Genomic DNA, 26,888 nt, shown 5'->3' on the forward strand with positions numbered 1-26,888 from the left:
ATCTCTTCCCTATGTGCCAGAATCATTAAGGGGCCCTTTTACAAAGCTACAATAAGCACTAATGCATGCATATCGCAGCTTAAAATGGCATACCACGGGTGCGCTGAGGCGTCCCATGGTAATTCATGAATGTGCATGCACAAAGTGCACACTAAAATATTAAAAAAAAATGTTTGTGGAGGGAGCATGTCCCGGGGGTGGGGCAGAGAGTAGGTGCATCTATGAAAATTGGTTAGCAAGTCGGCATTGCTGCACACTAACCAATTAGTGCAAGCTTAGCGCATGAGTCCCTACTGCCTACAAAACAGGTGATATTAGGGGCTCACATGCTAATGGCCACATGCTAATGGGAAAATAGGAAATTTGGCCATTATACCCCTGCAGCAAACAGTGGCGTACCAAGGGGGGCCGGTGGGGGCAGTCTGCCCCGGGTGCACGCCACTGGGGGGGGGGTGCCGCGCGCCCGTCGACTACATTCGTTCTGTGCTCCCTCTGCCCCGGAACAGGTTACTTCCTGTTCCAGGGCAGAGGGAGCGGCACCCCCCCAGCGGCATGCATCCAGGGGGGGGGGTCGTGCTGCACCCGGGGGGGGGGGGGCGCTGCACCCGGTGGGCGGGGCACATCGGCGATCCGCCCCGGGTGTCAGCCCCCCTAGGAACGCCACTGAGCACAAATGGTCTTAGCATGCAGGAAAGACCTGTGTAAGGGTGTGCTAAGACCACTTTTAACTACAGTTTGGTAAAAGGGCCCCTAAATGACTTCACACCCTCTTTCTTTCTGAAAAGTAAACATAGCCTTCTCTGCTCCTTTCTGTTTCTATAAGTGATTAAAATACCTGAGAATGTTACAGACTTGCTGTCCACCACAGCAGACAGAGCTCCATTCATTTAAATTCTTGGTATGAGAGTATTTGTATTGTATTTTCACCCCCCCCCCCCCCCCCCCCCCCCCACAAACCTCACTGAAAGAGAAATAATTTGGCATCAATATCATCAAACCAACCTGCTCATACTATCCCACTGCAATTTTCAGTTTATATTTTGATTTCATTAAAAATTAAAGCTTAAACAAGAAATAGAAAACATTTACCAAGTATAATAATAACAATGTCACAAAAATCAACATGTGCCAATAAATTACTTGTTTTGTTTTATAATCTTTTCAGTTCAGATTTAAGGTTTGGGCCAGCACTAGGTTGACACTCAGACCCTTCCACCATCCTAAGAGTACATAAGTATTGCCATACTGGGGCAGACTGAAAGTCCATCAAGCCCAGCATCCTGTTTCCAACAGTGGCCAATCCAGGTCACAAGTACATGGCAAGATCACTGCATGCAAAAAGGACTACCAATAGCTCTGGTCATGATGGAAGAACACTTAAATATTAAGGCTTGGTCTCTGAGAGGAAGCATTCTTTAAAATGCAGGAACATATTCATTCCTCTTTGTGCAAAAATGCAATTTTAGTCCTTCTAAGGAAGGTATATTTATATATCTATGTGTTGATGGGTATATAATGGAGGAGCAACACAGGAAGGTTCAATACATAATTGTGCAGGGAAACAGCCCCGTATAGTTGTACAAATTCTATGAGGCATAGGTTGGCAGAATCAATTTACCTCTCAGGAATTCCCTCTGTTTTTTGTTTCACCAGAGCGTGGAGAGTGCTGATTGTTCATACTCAAGTTGTGCTATTCAGAACTACCATTAGAGTCAGAGCCACTGGCTGTAAATGTTCCTAGACCTTAAAGCAAAAATGTAAGATCTGCCTATGGTAGCTTCCAATGAACTGAGCGAGAAGTAAGATGCTTTCCTGTTTCTCAGATTCGGCAATTTCCATTTAGTACGGGCTGTAAAGGAAAGCTTTACCCCCCTCCTTAACATTAAAGAAGGAAGGAAGGGGCAAGGTTTTCTGGGGGTGCATCGCTTGTGCTCTCTTTGCCATTGACTTCTTCTCACCACCAGTGCTGCTCAGTTACAGATATGGATGTATTGGCAGGTGTGCTAGCAGCAGTGGTTCTCAGTTACATGTGTGGGCAAGTGTACTTTCGCTACAGGTGCTGCAGGTCACATGGCAGCACCAGTGGAACTTGCAGTGGCACTGCCATGAGCGAGTGTACTGGAAGGTGCTGTAGCCCCTGCCACAGCACAGTGTCTCACAGCTGTCATCATAGGATGAGGTTCGATTGCAGAGTCGGCCCTGGGTTCCTATGCTACCTGTGGTGCTGTTTGCCTCGCAGAAGTTGGGTGAGGCCTCAAGGTACACCAGATCTGTTTCAGCAGGCTTCTGGTAGCCTTGGGGCAGCTTGAGCCGGAGGAAGGTAGGCTGTAGCTGGCGGCGCCCACGCACAGCTTCCACCATTACTGCAGTATTGTACTTTTCCTTTAGGGCAAAGCCCAGCTCCCGAAAGCTAGGCAGCATTACCCAGCAGGTCTTCATGGTGCAGGAACCTGATACTCCATGGCACTTGCATTCCAAACGTAGGAACGTCTCTAATATCTAGATGTCATCCAGCACCCGATCAGGGGTCACCGCCAACCCAAAGAAAACAAAGAAACAAAAGAACACAATGAGAAGAGCCCCCGAGACTGCAGCACTAATTATATTTACAGTGTGGGAGCTGGAGCACTGATTATAGGGGATGAAGGCCCATTGATTGCAAAGGAAAAAGGCACACTGGACATAAAAAAGAATAGCCAATTGGTTTATGCAATATGTGTGCAGTAATGATAGGAGGAACACTGTCAATTACCACAGCATGGTACATCAGGGATAATAACTTTCCATGAAATTCATTGAAAAATATGTACTGGACTTCCATAGTCCAGACAGAGTGATGCTAGGGAAAACCCTCTGACTTCATCTCAGATTTTTCCAGAGAGGTAATAAAATTGGAAATAAGGCTTATTTTCTGTTGAAAGACATGCATTACTGTTTTCAGAGATAGGCAAAGAGCTGGACACCCAAGAGCAAGGAAAGAAGGGAAAGGTTGCAAATGTCTGCAGACACAAGAGATGCTGTGAAGCAGAAGAAAGACTTTTTGTAGCCCTCTATAGCTACACCCTTGTGGCATCAGAGTTCACCCCTAAAACCTACCTTCCTCCCCAGCTCATTATTGTGCAGGTTCATAAGTGCCAATGCACTACGCTTCACCTCTCGAGCATCCATAAACTCACGGGAGAGGCGGATTCCATGTTCTGCATTGACAGAGCAGCCCCCCCACCTCCAGCCCTGTTCCTCCTCCTCTTCCTCCTCATGGTAATGGCCACGCTTGCTGTGGTCACAGCCGCAGTCTGTCAGATTGCCGTAACTGCAGGCATTGGTAACAGCATAAGCAATCCCCGCTGATAGGATAGCATAAGAAAAGGCTGTCTCTTTGCTGCCTAGAACAAATGGAAATATTTTTAAAAAAGAAGAGGGTGTGAATTGTTAACTAGGATAAGATTACATCCCAAGTACAAACTTGGGCCAGCGATCGCTCAATGACTCAGTCAACACAGCAAAATAATGACTGAAGGCTCCATATCTGACAGAAATGCGATTTGAAAATGCGATTGAAATAGGCTGCGACTAGTGCAGCTTCCTCTCATCCCTTGCTCACACCAGCAGTAGACATTTTTCATTCCTCCAAATCAATAACCATACAACCAAAACAAACTGTGAATTTCTTTAATTTTAATCCTCATAGCTCATGCTCCATTATAGCCCCGGAGAGCTCATAGCAGCCCTGCCCAGCAATATTATAGTACCAATGTACATAAAAACACACACTTACATGTACACATAGGCATAAATACCCCCTACACCTCACAAGTACACACAGCACAGTCACAGGAGCCTCCTCACTTTCTTCTCATCCTACTCAATTGAGGTGCTTTACATACCTACTTTCAGCTCTTGACCGAAAAGGGTTCTTTCCCCCAGGGCGGTGCAGTTCCAGCGGCTATGCTGGAACTGGAAGTGGCATTCCTCTGTGCCCATGCGTGCCCCCATGCCAATTGCTACCATGGCGTCTGGTCGGGTCTGACAGAAGGTCCTCTGAAATGGTGCCAACCCAGGCATTCGGCTGCAGATGATACTAGCACCCAGTGCTAGCACTGAGGGGACAACCCTGTGAGATAGAAAAGAGTAGTGAGATAAAAAGGCTAGGCTTCAGAGGCACCTTTCACAGACAACCAAGACAGGTTCTGTGTGTTTGTTCAGAAATATGATAACATCAAAAGAACCCATGCCCTCCATCCATTTGTCCACAAATTGGGGATCTACTTCCCATCTCATACAATAGGCTTCCCCCCCCCCCCCCCAACCTCTCTGGACAAGACCTTTGTTTTTATACCCCACATGCAATATCAGCTTTTTAAAAATATTTTTTGGATGAATTTACATATACATAAAGGCATATTTTCAAAGCACTTAGCCTTCAAAAGTTCCATAGGTTTCTATGGAACTTTGGAAGGCTAAGTGCTTTGAAAATATGCCCCTTCGTAACATAGTAGATGACGGCAGAAAAAGACCTGCACGGTCCATCCAGTCTGCCCAACAAGATAACTCATATTTGCTGCTTTTTGTGTATACCCTACTTTGATTTGTACCTGTGCTCTTCAGGGCACAGACCGTATAAGTCTGCCCAGCACTATCCCCACCTCCCAACCACCAGTCCCGCCCATTAAAGTGCTAACAGGGGTCAGGTATAGTTTAGAAAGGTGTGAGAAAGTTTTCCTACTCAGTTCTGTCAATGCATCTCTGTGTTGCCATGCAATATCTTCTGCTATTCCAGTTCCTCCTCCCCTCCCCCACCACAAATCTCAGTCTGGCCCTGCTTGAGGAGGTGTAAAGAAGCAGTATTCCAGAGTTGGTGCACAGCAGACAGAAATTAGGCTTCCACTGAAAGCATGAAAGAGAGAGAAAGTGTCTGTATAATGGAGAAAACACCAAGAAGAAAGCTACATATACTGCAAATATACATTTGTTGGAAGGATCTCACTGCAATACTAGTTACACTGTGAAAACAGTGTGAAGATTAACAGCGATCATGTTGAGGCCTGCAAACTCAGCACCTGGCTGCAGAGATATTACCCTGTGCTAAAAAAAAATTATGATCTGTGCGGAAATCTTCTGCTCAGTGTGCAGCAGCGGCCAAAAAAGCAAACAGGATGCTAGGAATTATTAGGAAAGGGATGGTAAATCAGACCAAAAAATACTATAATGCCTCTGTATTGCTGAATGGTGTCACCTCATCTTGAGTATTACATTAAGTTCTGGTCGCCATATATCAAAAAAGATATAGTGGAATTTGAAAAGGTTCAAAGAAGAGCAATCAAAATGATAAAGGGTATGGAACTCCTCTCATATAAGGAAAGACTAAGGAGGTTGGGGCTCTTCAGCTTGGAAAAGAGACAGATGAGGAGAGAAATGATTGAGGTCTACAGAATCCTGAGTGGTGTAGAACAAGTGGAAGTGAACCAATGTTTTACTTGTTCCAAAAGTACAAAGACTAGGGAACACTCAAGGAAGTTACATGGAAATACTTTTAAAACAAATAGGAGGAAATATTTTTTCACTCAACAAATAGTTAAGCTCTGGAACTCTTTGCTGGAGGATGTAGTAACAGCAGTTAGTGTATCTGGGTTTAAAAAAAGTTTGGAGAAGTTCCTGGAGGAAATGTCCATATTCTGCTGTTGAGACAGACATGGGAAAGCTACTGCTTGCTCTGGGATTGGTAACATGGAATGTTGCTACTAATTGGGTTTCTGCCAGGTTCTTGTGACCTGGCTTTTGGCCACTGTTGGAAAACAGGATAGTGGGCCACATGGACCATTGGTCTGACCCAGTATGGCTGTTTTTTTTTCTTATGACTTCCCTTTTCTGCACTTCTCAGTTTTCACTCTTAGGGGAGGGCCACCTAAGCCAGGAAGGAGCCACAAATGTGGCTCTAGGTTGGCTCACACCGCCTTTAGAAGCTAAAGAAAGAGGCCATCAGGGATTTGTTTAAACCCTTTTCTAAGTGCATTGTCTATATCATCTGGCAACAAATTTCACTGCTTACAAGTTGAGTGGCAAAATACTTTCTCCAATTTGTTTTAAATATGTTTCCTATTAGTTTCACAGTGTATCCTCTTGTCTTAGTATTATTGGAAAGAGTGAACAACTATTCCCTATTTATCCATTCATCCTATTCATTTATCCATTTATCCATTCATCCTATTCATATCTCCTCCCTCCTATCTCCTGAAGCAGAAGAACCCTAATCTGTTCCATCCCTTTTTTGGTCTTCTTTCTGTTCTAGTTCTGCTAAGTTTTTTTTGAGATGGTGTATTCAGAACGGCATATAGTAGTCAAGCTGCAGTCACATAGAGGGGCATAATCGAACGGGACGCCCAAGTTTTCCTGAGGGCGTCCTCGCAGGATGTCCTGGCGAAGGGGCGGGGAAACCTGTATTATCGAAACAAGATGGGCGTCCATCTTTCGTTTCGATAATATGGTCGGGATGCCCAAATTTCAACATTTAGGTCGACCTTAGAGTTGGTCGTCCCCGGTTTTCAGCGATAATGGAAACCGAGGACGCCCATCTCAGAAATGACCAAATCCAAGCCCTTTGGTCGTGGGAGGAGTCAACATTCATAGTGCACTGGTCCCCTCACATGCCAGGACACCAACCGGGCACTCTAGGGGGCACTGTAGTGGACTAACTGATGCACTAACTGAACGGAAAAAGGCATGCAGTGGTCTCTAACCACCTCCCACCCTGAAAAAAACAACTTTAAAAGCTTTTGTCTTTTTTTTTTTTGAGTATGGATGAAGGACGTCCTTCGCTATGCCTCCGTCCCTGCAATGGCAGTTCAGGATGTCCAAAATGTGAATGTTTCTATGAGAAGGACATCTATGCCTAGATGCTTTTGTAAGAAGGACATTTATACCTTTGCTATGCCGCTGACACCCCCTTTGTTTATTTATTTGGATTTTGGATCACAAGTAGCAGCAGTGGGATTTGAACCGGCCACCTCGGGATTGCAAGACCAGTGCTCTAACCACTAGGCCACTCCTCTGCTCACTTGAAATTTGGCGGTCCCTGTGGGGGGGGGGGGGAGGGCAGTTGAGGACGTCCAAAATGTTTGAAAAAAGGACGTCCATGCCTTCGTAATGCTTCCACTGACACACACATACCTCCCCCCCCAGGGACCTGCATACTGCTCCCCCCCCCACAGGGGCAGCCGAATTTCAAGGGCCTGGTGTGGAGGAGTGGCCTAATGGTTAGAGCATTGGTCTTGCAATCCAGAGGTGGCCAGTTCAAATCCCACTGCTGCTATTTGTGATCCAAAATCCAAATAAATAAGTACATAAAGGGGGTGTCAGAACCATAGCAAAGGCATGGATATCCTTCTCACAGAAACATCCACATTTTGGACGTCCTCAACTGCCGTTGCAGGGACAGAGGCATAGCGAAGGGCAGACATCCTTCACCCATACTCTAAAAAAAAAAGACAAAAGTTTTTAGTTGTTTTTTTCGGGGTGGGAGGTGGTTAGTGATCACTGGGGGAGTCAGGGGAGGTCATCCCCGATTCCCTCCAGTGGTCATCTGGTTATTTAGGGCACATTTTTGTGGCTTGGTCGTAAAAAAAAAAGGACCAAGTAAAGTTGGCCAAGTGTTCGTCAGGGACACCCTTCTTTTTTCCATTATCGCTTGAGGACGCCCATCTGTTAGGCACGCCCCAGTCCCGCCTTCGCTATGCCTCCGACATGCCCCCGGGAACTTTGGTCGTCCCCGTGACGGGAAGCAGTTGGGATGCCCAAAATCGCTTTCGATTATGCTGATTTGGGCGACCCTGAGAGAAGGATGCCCATCTCCCGATTTGTGTCGAAAGATGGGCGCCCTTCTTTTTCGAAAATAAGCCTGATAGTGGAACGATACAGAATTATAATATTCTCTGTTTTATTTGTTTTTTTACTATTCAATATTGCAATGTTCAGTTTTTACAAGAGTAGGATAAGTCAAAAAGAAACAATTTTAGAAAAGAAAAACATCTAAACAAAAGAAACACAATCATCTCCTACTGCAAGATGTAGCCCACAATAAAGGGTAGAGACATATGGGCAAAATTCAAAGAAAATGAATACCAATTTAATAAATTCCCATTGTTATATTAAATTATTACATGGTGTCTAGGAATGAGACAATAAGGGAAAACAAACAAAAAAAAAACACCATGGAGTAGGTTTCAGCATTAGGCATAGAGTCTAGAAAAGCATTGAAACAGGATGGCTCATAAAAATAAACTTATTCAGTAGTAATTAAGGCCTCCTTTTATCAAGCTGTACTAGCGGCTGCTAGTGTGGTAATGCCAATTAAGCCCATTCACTTTGAATGGGCTCTGTCGGCATTGCCATGCGGCAGCCGCTAGTGCAGTTTAATAAAAAGGGGCCTTAATTACATATTTACTTGGAAAATATAACCTACACAGTCCCTCATTTGCTAAAACCTAGGTTGCAAAAGAAAAATTGCTTTCTTTTCTAGTGTGCAGACCTACCTATATCAGAAATTGCATGGAGTTTACAATTAAGAACCTGGGTCTCACAGCTTTGAAATTACATCCTGTGGACGCAGTCTCTATCATATTCAAGGCAACGATGCCAAGTCTAATCCATCTGGAGGAACACACTCATTTGAAAGCTTTTGATTCTCATATTAAGCCCCTTCCCTCGCTCATTAGGGCAGTGCTTCTCAAACTTTTATCCAATATCGCCCCATTTTAACAACTGAAAATTCACATGAAAACAACTTTTTCTACTGGACCTTCTTAAACTCTTTCTTCCCTCTCCTTTTCTCAGTTTTCTATTTTCTTTTTAATGTAAACCGCTAAGCTGCATTGTTAGGGCCCTGTTTACTAAGGTGCGTTAGCGTTTTTAACACGCCTACAATTAGTGTGTGTGCTAACCGTGTAGGCGCCTATAGGGATATTGTAGGCGCGTACATGGTTAACGTGCATTAAAGATACTAACGCGCCTATAACGCAGCTTAGTAAACAGGGCCCTTAATGTTGATTTGCAATATACAGTATCAAGTTTTACTAAAAATAAATAAATAGCAAATCTGCACTCTTTCCCTTCCTCATCAACATGCTCCTCCTGCTAGGCATTCAAAGCAGGAAGACTGCAGCAGCAATAGTGGCAGCAGTCAGGGCCAGGGCCTGTGAATCTGTGTCTCTCACAGACCCCAGTATTCTGTGTGGGTTTCTAGTCTAATAGAAAATAGCCCAGGAGGGGCCTGAGAATGTTTACTTGCTCGCAGGCCACATACTGACTGCCACTACTGGATGTGACAGAGCTCAAAATTTTGCTTGTCTTGCAGTGTCTACTAGCAGAGACTGCACACTGAGACTCAGTGAAACTTTGCTCAGTGAAACAAGGGGGCCCTTGTTGAAGTTATGGACTACGTTTCTCCTCCTGACACAGCTCAGCAGAACACGGGGGTCCTTGTTGAGGTTATGGACTTTGAGCAAGCTGCCTGGATGTCAGTGCTATGAAGTTGGAACAATCCTTTGGATATGGATATGTATAAAAATTGAAGCTTCTTTTGGCGATGTTTTTGCAGATAAGTGATACTTTATTTGGCAGAACTCTAGCCCTAGAAACTGCTTCTTTTTCAGTTTGATTAAAATTGAGTAAATTTGGTGTTACACCTTGAGTTAGTAAATGTTGTTTCTGTAGTGGTTTTTTCTCCTATAATTGGAATTTGTTTCCCACTTGGGAGTTGTTTTCAGACTACCATTGAAACAATGATAAGTAGTCCCACGAGGCTCCATGTCGTAAAATTCTATGACTTGTCTTGGGGCAGTTGAGGGTCACATTATTTAACTTTAAAATACTTGGTTGTAACACTATTTTCTCAATTTTAGAAGCAAAGCATTATTTAATTTTTGGGATTTTCCATATGCTCATTCCACATTTTAGTGTGTGTGTGAACACTTATGTAACTCCATGTCTTATGCATTTGCATTGGCTTCCACTGACTGCCAGAATTTCCTTTAAGTTGGCATGCTTGATTTATAAAGTATTTGATGGCTTTTGTCCCAAATATATAGTGAGATCGCTTGTCTTTCCTTTCTCTCCTTTTTCCTCTAGATCAGGAATGACCTGACTTCTTTATTTTCCACAATTAATCGGTCTCAGATATAAGAAGTCATTAGAATGATCTTTTCCCTATCAAGCAGTTAAGTTTTGCTGATCTTTGCCTGTTTCTCTCAGAACAGCAAAAATATATTTGAGTTTTTGAAAAATTCTGAAGACCTATTTGTTTCAAAAATCTTGTTAATTTAATTTTTTTTCCTTTTTGTACTTTTTTTAACCCGCTTTGAACCATTTGTTTGCGAGCTGGCAGGCTATAAGAATCATGTCATATATCATATCATGTTAAAGCTTTACTTCTAACGCCATTTATTATGATTTTTCCTATTTTCTTCATTTGGGTCAGCTTTCTATTTTTATTTTAAAGATGTCTCTTTGTCTTTAATTGCCTCTTTTTCCTCACCATGTAACCATACTGAAGTGTTTTGTCTCGTGTCTGCTTTCTTTATAAGTGGAATACATAATACATTTGATCTTAGCTTCTAAGAGATATTTTTAATCAGTGTCCATACCATTTACAAACTTTTAACCTTTGCAACTCCTCCTTTTAGTTTCTTTCTAATTAATTTCCTCATTTTATTATAGTTCCCCTTTTCAAAGTTAAATGTATCTGCTGTAGTTTTTCTCCTATAAACTTGATCATGTTATGATCAGCATTGCCAAGCAGGCCTCATCCCATTGCCTTGCATGATAATGAGAACTAGATCTAGAGTATTTCCCTTATCATTGGGTATTTTTTTTTTGGAGGGGGGAAGGGGTGACTTTATGTGATATATCTTTGTCATCACATGCATAAAGATCTACGCATCTCACCTCGGAGAATAATAAATTTATCTTTGGTTTTAAAATTGACTACTTCATGAAGCAGTCATTTATTTCATCTAGAAACTATACCTTCTTCACGTGTCCCAATAAGATATTTACCCTATTAAAATATACAATTATTTACTGTGTTGCCACTTTCCGGCTAGAGTTACTAACATGTGGTACCACATCACACAGCACAACATAACATAATTTTGGATTTATAGTCTGCCATACCTTTTGGTTCTTAGCGGAGTACAATCACAAGAAGCTGGATATTACCAGGAAATACAAAAACAGCATAATCATAAAGCTAATACTAACATCACTATTCTATGCTTATGCATTGTGGTCAATTTTTGTCACCCAATACATATTTTTGAAAGCGTAACATTTTAAGTTGCCATCTAAACACTTTATAGGTCAATGAAATAGCTAAATTTTGCTGCTTGATAAACTAGAAGTTTCTCAAACAGCTTTAATCTCCTTATGCCTATAGTAGAAAAAAGAAAAACATTGTCTCCTATAAGACTTAAATGAGTTAGTAAATGTAAAAATTGGTCATATCAGTAATGAGGAGCTAATCCATTTAGAATCGTAATTAAAAAATGCTAATTTCAATAAAATCATTGCCTCTATTGGGAGCTAACGCTGTAGAGTGTGTTATTAGTAGTCTTGCGGGAATTGTGTGCAACTCCACAGTGCAGAATTTGCATAGAATTCCCCCGCAGCATAGAACGCGCAGAATTTTCCCTTTTGTGTGCAGAATCCAGCTGCAGGAAGAATAGTGAGGAAGACCCCAAAATCTGATTGCAGAGGAGAAGCATATAACCATGTGCAGCCAAACCTGCATAGAAGAAACAGAGTAGCCAAACCCTGCTGATGAAGGAGGACCATATGCCCCAGTATAACCCAACCTGTAGGAGAACAGGAGCCACCTGAGGCGAAGCCAAAACTGTGAGAGGAAGAGCACATCCGATTGAGCAACTTGCAAGAGGAGGAGCTGAGGAGCAGTCAGCTCCAGGGGAACTTGGTAGAGTAGCAAAATTGGGAGGGGAGGAGCAGAAAATACTGCTGTTGGTAACAGAAGAACCAATCAGCAGTGCTGGCTCCTCCTCCCCTCCCTAACAATCAAGGAGAACAGGAGACGGTACAAGGCTATCTAGCCCTTTATATGGGTTGGAACCAGTAGGCGGAGCTTGCTGGCAATAGGCAGAGATTGCCACCACACTGGTTCATCCAAAACAATAGCAAATGCTATTGAAAATAATAGTAAAAGATTATTAGAAATTCCTATGCATGGTCCATCTGTAAAAAGTGAAAAGCTGATCCAGTTGAATAGGCAGTGCCTTAAAAGGTGGAGGACAAAAGTTTTGTTTGTTGTTTTTTTTAACTTATTTGACAGCTTTTTAATTTATTTGAAAGCTTCCCATATATAGATATAAATATCATGAAATAAAAACTGAATACCACTAACACAACTTCAAAAATTATTGCCACTGGTGGAAACAGCACTAATAAAGGCTGTATTTTGTGCTCATTTTTTCTACACTGTTCTATACAATACAGTAATACATAGCCAAATTTCAGTGAGGATATCCTGTTTACTGATGGGTTCATCTTAACTGTTATAATCTGCCCTGGGAAGCCTAGTGTTATAAAGATTGGAAGTAAAATTAAACTCTCCTTTCATTGGGACACATGGAATCACATCTTCACCTCATCTCTTTTATACAAATTGATTATTCTGTTTTGAGCATGTTTAAGGGACAAGTGGTTTTCATAAGTCAAAATAATAAAAATAAATATTTTCTTTCATGCAGATTTCTCATTTTTTTAAACACAACTAAATGAGCTTATAAGCCCCTTATGCGGTCTATTGGTTTTCTTATATTTTGTCCTTGTGATGACTTACACTGTACAAAACTGGAAATACAGTGGGACAGAATAATAGAATTCAGTAACACCCATAACTTATTAATTAACGTTATAATTGTGTTCACATTTGGGTAATAACTGAGAAAAAGATGTTATCAAATCATATTAGGAAGCTTGATGTCAACTTGGTTAACGTCTGCTGAATATCAACCAGCTAATAGTTTTAAGGCTATATTTTATTTGCTGAACTCATGATGACTCATTTCCCCTCCATCAGATTTGTTCCTCCTTGGTTAATTTTAAACAAGAAGCTAAGAAATGATTTACTCTGGTCTTACAACAAGGACATCCCGTCAAACTATGCCTCACATGTCATTCAGCTCCAATTGTTTTACTGCTGCTTTCCCTTAGCCATCAATATTCCTGGGACTCATCTATATAAAACACACAGCCGGGAGACAAATATTATACCCCCCCAAAAAACAAACAAACAAACAAACAAACAAACGTGCCTTTAACAACAGACTCGAAGAAAAAATAAATATATATCATAAAACTGGAAAATGTTGGCACATTTAGACTGACTCTGGATTTCTAGACACAGGAAAAAAAAAGATTTTGAATGCTCCCAGGTTTCAACCTAATTCATTTGCTACCTGAGATTACTGCCTTAGGTAGCCTATGACCTACACACTTTGCACTGGTTACTGGACCCTTTCTCGACAGAGCTCCCCCCCATCCACTGAAGGGGTGGCTGCTGCTTCAGTAATATTAACACTACTGAGGAGGGGGTCATGCAGGGGATCTCAGATCTACTAGGGAGGAGAAAGCTGCAGAAACTTGGTATTGGGGAATGGACAGGAGGAAGGTGTGGGATTAATAAAGGAGGTGGGAAGAGAGTGTACAGGACTGAGGTGGTTTAGGGGAGGTAGAAAACACCATATGGTTAGGAAAAGGAAAGTAAGGGAAGAGGAAGTTACCATTGCCAGTGGTGGTAAAGGGACCTATGGACCTGCACATATAGATGGTGTCAACAACTGCCACTGCTACTGCCAGTGTTAGACCTCCTTCCTCTGCTAAAATTTCTCTTTCTCCTGAAGGTCCTACCCCAATGTCTCCTGCTATGAAACAGGATGTTTCTTTAAATGATAAAAATGATAAAAATCTTCAAGATACTTTGTCGCTTTATAGCAAGCTTACTTATGAAGCATTTGAAACGTTTAAGGAAAGTGGCATGAAGATGGACTCTATGCTGAAGGAATTAGAGAAATTTAGATTGTAGGTTGTGTCTTGTCAGGCAACAGTTGCTACTGCTGCTACAGATAGTCTTGTCCTCCATATGCAGATGGAAAAGTTGTAGAATTCCATGAGGGCTTGTAACTTGATGTTTTTTTTAATTTTCCTGTTACTCATTACTTGTCCCCATTGGAACTCTTCAAAATGTATATGAAAGAAGTGATGCAAATAGCTTTTGATATTGCTGATATAAAATCTATATATTATTTGCCTAGCGCTACAAGATTGGTTAATCAGGAGGGCGAATTTCACAATCGAAATTCTCCAGATAGTTTGGATCTTACAAAATTTCTAGAATCATCAAATGAGGCTATTCAGAAGCATGCCACCTTATTGGTGTCTTTTCTTTCTATTGATAAAAAGTTGAAAATCTTGAAAAAGATCTCCCCTTTCATGGACAAAAGTCTTTCCTGATGTATCTAGGCCAATGCAGTTGCAATGAAAAGCTTTCCTCCAGCTTAAGGCCAAGGTCTTGGTTGCTGGTAGTAATTTCTTTATAAAATTTCTTTGTAACTGCCTAGTTACATATGAAAGTAAGTCATATATATTTTTGAATCCTTCTCATATAGAATTGTTCCTATCCTCTAAAGCGGTTGTATCTAGGAAATAATTTATTGCCATTGTGTTGGTTATTTAGGGTATATAATTTGTTTCTAGGTCTGCATTGGATGTGGTTCATTTTCTTATTTGACTAATCAGTAAGGACTCCAGCTGGGTCTCATGATGTGGGCTAACATAGTAACATGGTAAATGACAGTCCATCCAGTCTGCCCAACAAGATAAACTCATTATACATGGTATGTGTATACCTGAGTTTGATTTGTCCTTGCCATTTTCAGGGCACAGACCGTAGATGTCTGCCCAACACTGTTCTTCTACTAAAATTTCTCAAGTTAACATTGAAGCCCCTTAAAATTTACATTCCAGCCCATCCATATCTATTCAGTCACGATCAGGGCACAGACCATAGAAGTCTGCCCAGTACTAGTTTTGCTTCCCAATTACTGGTGTTGCCACCCAATCTCCGCTAAGATTGCATGAATCCATTCCTTCTAAACAGGATTCCTTTGTGTCTATGTCACGCAAATTTGAATTCTGTTACCATTTTCACTTCCTTCACCTCCCATGGGAGGGCATTCCATCTATCCATCACCCTCTTCATGAAAAAATACTTACTGGGTTTGCTGGAGCTTTGGTCTGTCCCAGTATGGCAATACTTATGTACATATGTACTGACATTACTCCTGAGTCTGCCCCTCTTCAACCTCAATTCATGTCCTCTAGTTCTACCACCTTCCCGTCTCCGGAAAAAGTTTGTTTGCGGATTAATACCTTTCAAATATTTGAACATCTGTATCAGGCCACCCTGTTTCTCCTTTCTTCTAAGGTAAACATGTTCAGGTCGGCAAGTCTGTCCTCGTACAGTTTGCAATGCAGATCCCATACCATTTTTGTAGCTTTTCTTTGCACCACTTCCAGTCTTTTTACATCTTTAGCAAGATACGGCCTACAAAACTGAACACAATACTACAAGTGAGGCCTCACTAATGACTTGTAGAGGGGCATCAACACCTCTTTTCTTCTGCTGGTTATACCCCTTTCTATGCAGCCTAGCATCCTTCTGGCCAAGGCTGTCGCCTTGTCGCATTGTTTCTTCTCCTTCAGATCCTTGCACACCATCACCCCAATGTCACTCTCCTGAATTGAGCTTACTAATCTCTCCCCTCCTATCCGGTATCTCTCTTTTTGGTTTCTGCACTTCTTGGTATTAAATTTTAACTACTGTAGCCCAATAATAGCACATATAAAAATATTACCACTTACTTTATATAATGCTTTTCATTTAATATTTTCACTTTAGATCATATTGTTCCAAATTTAAGTCAAAAAGAATAGCTGAACATTGCAATCACTACACGCGTACAGATGATTCCTCCTCACCCTCAGACGGAAATCCAACCTATGGAACCCAGAACGGTTCGGTCCAAAAAACAGACCAAACCAAGATATTAGGGGTTTTTGATTTGTCCTCTAAAAAGCATACTTGGGAACAATTATCCTTATTAAATTTGGGCCTGTCATTTGTTCCTTCAATTGGCTTTGATGCATTTGATACCCGTTGTCATCTGCAAAGATTTTTTAGAAATCTTCGGCTGAGAGTATTTTTTTTAAAACTTCTCTATTGAAGTGGGTCCAGAAACATTTCCGTTGAAAGGTAAGGTTCCCTCATCATGGAATCCTCTGGGTATTCCGGATGCTTCCATAATTGCCTTTGAAAGATTAGTATTAGCGAAGATTGACACTTCAGAGCATAAACAACAGCCTATGCATCATAACCCAACAAAGGCACAGTGTCAAGCTTTAAATCAACTTTGATAGATCCTTCTTTAGTTATAAAAAGAGCGGACAAAGGAGAAGGAGTGGTCATTCAGGACAAGTTACAATATTTAAAAGAGGCATTTTCACAATTGACGGACAAGGAATTTTACAGTCCTTTACAGCAGGACCCTACGAAAGAGATTCAGTTGGAGGTAATGAATATTATAGAGTCAGCTTTTCAGAGAGGGTTAATTACAAAAAAAGAAAGACAATTTTTGGGAGTACAGAATCCTCAGGTTCCCTATATTTAGTTTGTACCCAAGGTACATAAATCCATAGAGTCTCCCCCGGGTCGCCCCATCGTAGCAGGATGTGGCTCGTTATTGGAACCATTATCCCAATACATGGATCATTACCTTAAACCATTTGTCCAAACAGTGGATTCATATATTAGGGATTCCACTCAGTACATGATACATTTACAAACCACTGGGGCACCCCGGGGAGCCCCCTAGCTTTTAAAACCATTGTATACAAGTATTCCTCAGCAGGCAGCATTGCAAATATTATCTAGGCATTTTTATCAATCTGCTTTGACTGGAGAAAAAATACACATGTTAGAACAGATGGGTTCCTTGGTAGTAAAACGGAACTATTATACATGATGCAGTTTGAAGAAAAATTTGTATATGGCTGCCCACATGCTGTTCATATAATATTGGGAAAACGATACATAGATGATATAATACTAATTTGGCAAGGTACCAAGGGGGAGCTTGGGGATTTTGAAGAGTATTTGAACATGGTTGACAGTAATATTCAGATTGTGGCTAATTGGCATCCTACACATATTAATTTTGGGGATATTAATGTAGTTCTGACGGATGAGGGTACCTTTGAAATCTCTTTTTTTTTTTTGTAAAACAACTGATCGTAACACTATACTCCACTATACTAGTTTCCATCCTAACTCAATGCAGGACAATATCCCAGTGGGTCAGTTCCTACAGCTAAAAAGGGTGTACTCTACAATGGATCAGTTTAAAAAGCAAGCAATAGGGATGTCAGCCCGGTTTGATCAAAGGGTTATCCTGGAGCGGTTATAAAAAGGGCTTATAGGCAAGCTTCATTTGTAAATCGTGAGTGGCTATTTCAACCCTCAACAAGTACAAAAAATTAAAAAAATGATATGGTGGTATGTGTATTACTTTTTTTTTATATAAATTAAGGCCATACAATCTATCATATTAAAATATTGGCATGTTTTGGCAGTTCATCAACCGCTTCGGGACAGACCGATGTTTGCTTTCCGTAGGGGTCGCAATCTAGGGGAGTTGTTAAGTAACCCTAAAATACAAAATTGGGAATCAAAGGGCCACTTTAAATGTGGCATGTGTATATACTGTTCATATGCTATTGAAACTAAACAGGTGCAAATTCCTTATTCTTCCCGGGTTTTTTGTTTACAATCAAGAACAACTTGTGAGTCATCGGGGGTGATATAAAGTATTATATGCCCCTGTGGCTTATATTATATTGGCCAGACAGCTAGGATGGTAAAAAATAGAAAAGGGGAGCATATTAGTAATATCAAAACTAGAAAGCGGGATGCCCCTTTAACTTCTCATTGGCATCAATACCAACATAAGGTGTATGATATTCAATTTGTAGTACTTCTTCAAGTGTCAGGGTTAGTGGCCTTTTGACACAAAGATTACTATATAAAGAACAGCAATTTATTTACATGTGGGGCACTACTGCTCCTAGGGGTTTAAACAGAGAAATAGAGTGGGGGTGTTAGGTCACATAACCGTGTGCCTTTTTCTTTAAATAAGCAAGTGTTTAGCTGAATGGATGCCATTTCCTGCTCCTGTTGGGGCGATAGACTCGGGGTTGATCCTGCCCGGGTTTATGCAGCCGTAAACACAGGTTAGTTTTTCCGAGAGTTGATTTATATTTTTGGTTCAGGATTAGGGTTAGCTTTAGTATTTTGTTGTTTTGTAACTTTAAGAATAGCTGTGTAACAAAGTAATCATGAATGATATTTTTCTGTTCTAGTATGCAGCCTCATATATTCAATATATAGTTCAATATATTTGTGAGTGACATTACCGAACAGTTAGAAGGTAAAGTTTGCCTATTTGCGGATGATACTAAGATCTGTAACAGAGTGGACACCCGGGAGGGAGTGGAAAACATGAAAAAGGATCTGAGGAAGCTAGAAGAATGGTCTAAAGTTTGGCAATTAAAATTCAATGTGAAGAAATGCAAAGTGATGCACTTAGGGAATAGAAATCCACGGGAGACGTATGTGTTAGGTGGGGAGAGTCTGATAGGTACAGACGGAGAGAGGGATCTTGGGGTGATAGTACCTGAGGATTTGAAGGCAACGAAACAGTGTGACAAGGCGGTGGCCGTAGCTAGAAGGTTGTTAGGCTGAATAGAGAGAGGTGTGACCAGCAGAAGAAAGGGGGTGTTGATGCCCCTGTATAAGTCGTTGGTGAGGCCCCACCTGTGTTCAGTTTTGGAGGCCATATCTTGTTAAGGATGTAAAAAGAATTGAAGCGGTGCAAAGAAAAGCTACGAGAATGGTATGGGATTTGCATTACAAGACGTATGAGGAGAGACTTGCTGAACTAAACATGTATACTCTGGAGGAAAGGAGAAACAAGGGTGATATGATACAGACGTTCAAATATTTGAAAGGTATTAATCTGCAAACGAACCTTTTCCAGAGATGGGAAGGCGGTAGAACGAGAGGACATGAAATGAGATTGAAGGGGGGCAGACTGAAGAAAAATGTCGGGAAGTATTGTTTCACGGAGAGAGTAGTGGATGCTTGGAATGCCCTCCGGTGGGAGGTGGTGGAAATGAAAATGGTAACGGAATTCAAACGTGTGGGATAAGCATAAAGGAATCCTGTGCAGAAGGAAGGAGCTTAGTCAAGATCGGGAGGCGGGGCTGGTGGTTGGGAGGCGAGGATAGTGCTGGGTAGATTTATACGGTCTGTGCCAGAGCTGGTGGTGGGAAGCAGGACTGGTGGTTGGGAGGCAGGGATAGTGCTGGGCAGACTTATACGGTCTGTGCCAGAGCCGGTGGTGGGAGGCGGGGCTGGTGGTTGGGAGGCGGGGATAGTGCTGGGCAGACTTATACGGTCTGTGCCCTGAAGAGCATAGGTACAAATCAAAGTAGGGTATACACAAAAAGTAGCACATATGAGTTATCTTGTTGGGCAGACTGGATGGACCGTGCAGGTCTTTTTCTGCTGTCATCTACTATGGTACTATGTTACTATATATAAGGCACAGGTTCCTCTTATATATCCTTCTGAGGAAGCAATTATTGCGAAACTCTGCATGCGTTAAGGAATAAAAGGATTGAAGCACTGTGTATATATTTCCTCTTGGTGTTTACCAACGAACTTTACTTTCTCTGAAAGAAGAATCATATACAGTATTTTTAAAGGTACGACAATTTTCTATGGAATTTCACTGTTGGAATGTGAAGATTGTGTTTGTGATGAAGTAATCATCAATGGATGAAGATCTTAATGGACTGAAGGACAATATATTATTACTTCAACAGTGGTTATGTGTTGGACAGTCCTTGGATATTAATATTTCCACATAAGTTTTTCTGTATTTAAAGTGATTATTGTGGATTGTATGTCCTTTGAAATTAAACACTTTTGTCCAACAAGTGTAAATTATTTGACTTGTTTAAATAAAATAGCAGTGTAGTGATTGCAATGTTCAGATATTCTTTTTGACTTCAATTTGGAACAATATGATCAAGTGACATCCTTTATAACACCAATTGTATTTCTTCTCTGTTACGGCAATACCAAAACAGATCTCTGTAAGCCACATTGAGCCTGCAAATAGGTGGGAAAATGTGGGATACAAGTGCAATAAATAAATAAATATTAAATGAAAAGCGTTATATAAAGTAAGTGGTAATATTTTTATATGTGCTATTATTGGGTTAGAGTAATAATTTGAGCACAAATTTATTTAATTATTTCCTTAGTAGTAGGTAAATAAATTTTAACTGCCAGGGGGTAAGTGGCCTTGTGGCTAGGTCAATGAGCTGTGAACCAGGGAAGCGTAGGTTTAATTCCCACTGCCACATATTCTAACATTATAGGCAACTCACTCTATTTTCTTTGAAGGGATGAACAAACGTGGATAAAGGCGAACCAGTTGATATTGTGTATCTGGACTTTCAAAAGGCATTTGACAAAGTACCTCATGAAAGACTCCAGAGGAAATTGGAGAGTCATGGGATAGGAGGTAGTGTCCTATTGTGGATTAAAAACTGGTTAAAGGATAGAAAACAGTGAGTAGGGTTAAATGATCAGTATTCTCAATGGAGAAGGGTAGATAGTGGAGTTCCTCAGGGGTCTGTGCTGGGACCGCTGCTTTTTAACATATTTATAAATGATTTAGAGATGGGAGTAACTAGTTAGGTAATTAAATTCACTGCCGACACAAAGTTATTCAAAGTTGGTAAATCGCAAGAGGATTGTGTAAAATTACAAGTGGACCTTATGAGACTGGGAGATTGGGCATCTAAATGGCAGATGACGTTTAATGTGAGCAAGTGCAAAGTGTTGCATGTGAGAAAGAGGAACCTGAACTCTAGCTACGTAATGCAAGATTCCGCGTTAGGAGTTACCGACCAAGAAAGGGATCTTAGCATCGTTGTTGATGATATATTGAAATGCTTTGCTCAGTGTGCTGCGGTGGCTAAGAAAGCAAATAGAATGTTAAGTATTATTAGGAAAGGAATGGAAAACAAAAGTGAGGACATTATAATGCCTTTGTATCAGTCCATGGTGCGACTGCACCTTGAATATTGTGTTCAATTCTGGTCATCGCATCTCAAAAAAGATGATAGTGGAATTAGAAAAGGTACAGAGAAGGGCAACGAAAATGATAAAGGGGATGGGATGACTTCCCTTTGAGGAAAGCTGAAGTGTCTAGGGCTCTTCAGCTTGGAGAAGAGACGGCTGAGGGGAGATATGATAGAGGTCTATAAAGTAATGAGTGGAGTGGAACGGGTAGATGTGAACCCTTTGTTTACTCTTTCCAAAAATACTAGGACTAGGGGGCATGCGATAAAGCTACAAAGTAGTAAATTTAATATGAATCAGATAAAATATTTCTTCACTCAATGTGTAATTAAACTCTGGAATTCGTTGCCAGAGAATGTGGTAAAGGCGGTTAGCTTAGCAGGGTTTAAAAAGGGTCTGGACGGCTTCCTAAAGGAAAAGTCCATAGACCATTATTAAATTGACTTGGGAAAATCCACTGGATAAGCATCATAAAATGTATTGAGCTTTTCTGGGATCTTGCCAGGTATTTGTGACCTGGATTGGCCACTGTTGGAAACAGGATACTGGGCTTGATGGACCTTTGGTCTGTCCCAGTGTGGCAATATTTATGTACTTATGTAGACCCTCGACCGTTCTTCTAACATTTGGAGATCCCTTCTCATTGTTTCTACTCCTTCCAGGGAGCTATCTTCATGTCATCTGCAAAAAGGCAAACCTTTCCTTCCAACCCTTCAGCAATATCTTTCACAAATATATTAAACAGAATCGGCCCCAGCACTAACCCCTGACAAATTCCACTGCTCACCTTCCTTTCCTCCGAATGCATTCCATTTACCACCACCCTCTGTCAACCAGTTTCCTATCCAGTTTACCAATTTTGGTACTGGGTTCAGACCTCTCAACTTATTCACGAGTCGTCTGTGGGGGACTGTATCAAAGGCTTTGCTGAAATCCAAGTAGAATACATCTAGTGCATGTCCTTCATCCAGTTCTTTGGTCACCCAGTCAAAGAAGTCAATAAGATTCATTTGGCAGGATTTTCCTTTAGAAAAACCATGTTACCTCGGATCCTGTAACCCATTGGCTTCTAGAAAGTTGACTATCCTTTCTTTCAGCAGCGACTCCATTATTTTTCCTACCACTGACGTGAGACTTACCGGTCTGTAGTTTCCCACTTCTTCCCTGTCTCCACTTTTGTGAAGAGGGACCACATCCGCTCATTTCCAATCCCGAGGAACCTCTCCCATCTCTAAAAATCTATTAAATAGATCTTTAAGAGGTTCCACTAAGACTTCTCTGAGCTCCCTCAGTATCCTTAGATGTATCCCATCCGGCCCCGTAGCTTTGTCCACCTTCAGATTCTCAAGCTGTTTATAAACTCTTTTTTCCATAAACGGTGCAATATCCACTCCACTCCCAGATATTTAATCGGCAGCCAACCGCAGTCCTTCTCTAGTATTTTCCTCCATGAAAACTGAAGAGAAGTAATTGTTTAGCACGTTCACTTTATCCTCATCAGTCTCCACATAGCCATTCTCATTATCTTTCAGACTCGCAATTCCATTCCTATCGTTTCTCTTTTCTCCAATATATCTGAAAAGGTCTTGTCACCTCTCTTTACATCTTTAGCCATTTTTTCTTCCGCTTGCACTTTTGCTATCTGCATTTCCCTCTTTGCTTCTTTGAGTTTAATCCGATAATCTTTTCTGTGATCTTCTCATTGCGTTCTTCTGTATTTCTCGAACAAAGCCTCTTTTGATCTTAGTTTTTCAGCTACTTGTTTGGGAAACCATACAGGCTTCCCTTGTCTCTTGTTTTTGATTACTTTCCTTGCGTAAAGATCAGTTTCCATATTTATAGCAGTCTTTAGCTTGGACCACTGATTTTCCAATTCTCCTATGCCTTTCCATGCCAACAGCTCCTTCTTCAGGTATTCCCCCATTTTATCAAAATCAATATGTCTGAAATCCAGTACTTTGAGTTTTGTGCGTCCGCACTCCGCCTTTGCCCTTATATCAAACCACATCGTGTGATGATCATTATTACATAGGTGGGCACCCACCTGGATATTGGATACACTTCCTCCATTTGTGAGCACTAGATCCAGCATCAACCCTTCCCTTGTGGGTTCTGTCACCATTTGTCTGAGCAAGGCACTTTGACAAGAATCCACAATCTCCCTACTTCTTTCCAATTCTGCTGACAGGATGTTCCAATTCATATCAGACAAGTTGAAATGTCCTAACAGTAACACCTCCCCTTTCATACCAATCTTTTGAATATCTTCTATCAGTTCCTTCTCTAGCTTCTCCGTTTGTGCCGGAGGTCTATAGATAACCCCCGTGTGGATACAGGTTCCATCTTCTCTTTCCAGGAGATCCACAAACCTTCTTCCTTTCCCAGGTTCCCCGCATTTCAGCTGTTCTGATATTTTCTCTCACATACAGCACCACTCCTCCACCTCTTCGGCTCTCTCTATCCTTCTAAAAAGATTATAGCCTGATATGGTTACATCCCATTCATGGGAATCATTGAACCACGTCTTTGTAATAAGAACAATATCCAAGTTTTCTTCAAACATCAGGACTTGCAAATCTAGACTACAAGCACTTGTGCTCATTTCTTTCCATGTGCTAAGTGAGTTTAGGTGGTTTTCTATATTTAGATGACCTTTCCCTCTGCCATCATTTATTCTGGGGTGACTTTCTGAATTCTCTTGTTTCCTTTTGTCACCCTCACCCTCTAGTTTAAATGTCTAGAAACATACCCTCTGAATTTGTCCCCAAGGATCCTTTTTCCCATCATAGAAAGATGTAGCCCATCATTACAGTACAGCCTGTTATCTTTCCACATATTACCCCATGCTCCTATGTATCTAAAATCTTCTTCTTTACACTAAGAGTCAAGCCACTTATTGAATTCCACTGTTTTGCGTAGCCTTTCCTCTCCCTTCCCCCATGTAGGATGCCGCAGTCCTAACCAAAGAGTTCAGTCCCTCCCCAAGCTTCTGGAATGCTCTCTGTGCTGTAAACTTGCTATTGTTGGCCAGGTCATTTGTCCCCAGGTGAATTACAACATCAGTATTTGAAGCCTTGCTCTCTTCTCAGATCACATTCAGTATTTGGTCGGTACATCTGGTAGCTGAGGAACCTGGAAGGCATTTCACTAGTTGGAACCCTTGCACTGTGTTCCTAAGTTAATGCCTCTGATAATGGAGTCTCCTAGGAGTAAGAAGTTTCTGCTTTTCACCAATCTGTCATTGTTTGGGGGATGTTTCTTGGGTTGTGCTACCTTCATTGCCTCTGGTTCCATCTCAGTACTTCTTTTTTCATCATCATAATGATGTAATGCAGGAAAAGAATTAGACAGGGGCAAAGGTTGGGAGGGTGAGTGCTTGCTGTGTCAGAGCCTACTGTGAGCCATCTATTCCTCTGTTTCATTCTCTGTGGCAGTGGTAGTGGTAAATTGGCTGGGAATTGAGTAATCCTGGAAGCTTCTTTAATTGTAGCCAATTCTTTCTTGAGTTTGTTGATCTTATCTTCAGGATCTTGTAAGCTTCATAGCAGCCTGGCATGGTACGGAAAATGACATCATTCTTCAGAACAGAGCTGTATGACCTCACTCTGGTGCTTATTTTTATGTAATAGCATTTTGTCTTGCCTCAGTGTTCTTCAAAGTGGCCTTGATCCAATCACTAGGGTTAGTCCCTTTCATTTATGCAGAAGGTATCCAGATATGGGCCATTTTTGAGTCAAGTGATATTTGTTCTGCATGCCTACTGGGTGGGAAAGAGGAACCCAAACTATAAGTACGTCATGCAAGGTTCAGCATTGGGAGTCACGGACTGAGAAAGGGATCTAGGTGTTGTTGTTGATGATACATTGAAAACTTCTGCTCAATGTGCTGCTGCGGCTAGGAAAGCAAATAGAATGTTGGGTATCATTAGGAAAGGGATGGAAAACAAAAATAAGGATATTATTCTGCCGTTGTATCGCTCCATGGTGCAACTGCACCTCGAGTATTGTGTTCAATTCTGGTCGCCGCACCTCAAAAAAGACATAGTGGAATTGGAAAAGGTGCAGAGAAGGGCGACAAAAATGATACAGGGGATGGGACGGCTTCCCTATCAGGATAGGCTGAAGAGGCTGGGGCTCTTCAGCTTGGAGAAAAGGCGGCTGAGTGGAGATATGATAGAGGTCTATAAGATAATGAGTGGAATGTAACGGGTCAATGTGGAGCATCTGTTTACGCTTTCCAAAAATACTAGGATAAGGGGGCATGCGATGAAGCTGCAGTGTGGTAAATTTAAAACGAATCAGAGGAAATGTTTCTTCACTCAACGCGTAGTTAAACTCTGGAATTTGCTGCCGGAAAAGGTGGTTAAGGCGGTTAACTTAGCGGACTTCAAAAAAGGGTTGGACGGCTTCCTGGAGGAAAAAGCCATAGAACGTTATTGAATGGACGAGGGAATACAGTATTTCTAGGATGGGCGGGACAAATTGCTTGTTCTTTTGGCCGCTGTCGGTGACAGGGTGTTGGCTTGATGGACCCTTGGTCTGTCCCAGCATGGCAATGCTTATGTACTTATGCTTATGTACTTATGTACTTATTCTCATTTTTCACACATTAACTGGTTACAGACTCATAGGATGCAGCTGAATATGCAGAAGACAAAGGTTCTATTTGTCTCCAAATCTGGTCCCTATTGGATTCCTTATTTCTTTCGATAAGCAGTGCTTTTTTTGTGCCGGTACATGCCGGTACGGTGTACCGGCACCTTTTTTGTGAGGTCCGTCCGGTGGTGTGCTGGAGCCCTCGCACTGGCTCGCAAGAACCGGTTGTTTTTCAGGGCAAGCCGGCTCTCTTCCCTCCCTCCCTCGAGCTACAGCGTCCCATTCAAGACTCATACCTGAAGAAGGCAATGGATTCTTCGGGGCAGGCAGGAAAGAGCCCCAGTCTTGCCTGCCCGCTGCTGGCGCTGACCCTCCCCCGCTTCTAGATCGCTCTTTAAAAATGGCTGCCTAGACTTCCAGCGGCAGCTTCACGAGACTTCTGCTGAAGTCTCGGCGGCCATTTTGAAGAGCGATGCATTAGCGCTACGGGACAGTCAGCGCCAGCAGCAGGCAGGAAAGACTGGAGATCTTTTCTGCCTGCCCCGAAGAATCTACTGAACAACCTGGGTGGCTGGGGGGGGGGGGCAGGGGAGAGGACAATCGTTGGGTATGGGTGGCTGGAGGGAGGGCAGGGGAGAGAGGACAATCGCTGGGTATGGGTGGCTGGAGGGGGGCAGGGGAGAGAGGACAATTGCTGGGTATGGGTGGCTGGAGGGGGGCAGGGAAGAGAGGACAATCGCTGGGTATGGGTGGATGGAGGGGAGGGCAGGGAAGGGAGAGAGAAGACAGTCACTGGACATGGGTGGCTGGAGGGGAGGGTAGGGGGAGAGAAGACAGTCACTGGACATGGGTGAAAGGAGGGGAGGGCAGGGGGAGAGAAGACAGTTGCTGGACATGGGTGGATGGAGGGGAGGGAAGAGTGAGGAAGGAGATGCGATGAGAGAAAAGGAAGAGAGGAGAAAAAACACATGGATGAAGAAAATAGGCAGGAGCTGGATCCACTGGACAGTCAAGTCTGC

The 26,888-nt window shown here is 42.0% G+C and overlaps 1 protein-coding gene across 5 annotated transcripts in view; it reads right to left on the minus strand.

The window, feature by feature from the left end:
• Positions 1 to 987: 987 nt before the first annotated feature.
• Positions 988 to 26,888, minus strand: part of LOC115463598 (protein Wnt-7b-like) — a 110,339-nt gene continuing 84,438 nt past the window's right edge. For 4 of the 5 annotated variants that reach the window (XM_030194267.1, XM_030194271.1, XM_030194268.1 and 1 more), the window contains exons 2-4: positions 3,885 to 4,111; positions 3,097 to 3,383; positions 988 to 2,499 (exon numbers count right to left, since the gene is read on the minus strand). In XM_030194267.1, coding sequence (XP_030050127.1) covers positions 2,020 to 2,499; positions 3,097 to 3,383; positions 3,885 to 4,111 — 994 coding nt within the window. In that variant the 3' untranslated portion in view covers positions 988 to 2,019. Of the gene's footprint in view, positions 2,500 to 3,096; positions 3,384 to 3,884; positions 4,112 to 4,723; positions 4,885 to 26,888 lie in introns of all 5 variants that reach the window. The other variant, XM_030194266.1, reaches the window with a different exon arrangement.

Source organism: Microcaecilia unicolor, chromosome 2 (genome assembly GCF_901765095.1).
Source record: "Microcaecilia unicolor chromosome 2, aMicUni1.1, whole genome shotgun sequence".
Classification (NCBI taxonomy): Eukaryota; Metazoa; Chordata; class Amphibia; order Gymnophiona; family Siphonopidae; genus Microcaecilia; species Microcaecilia unicolor.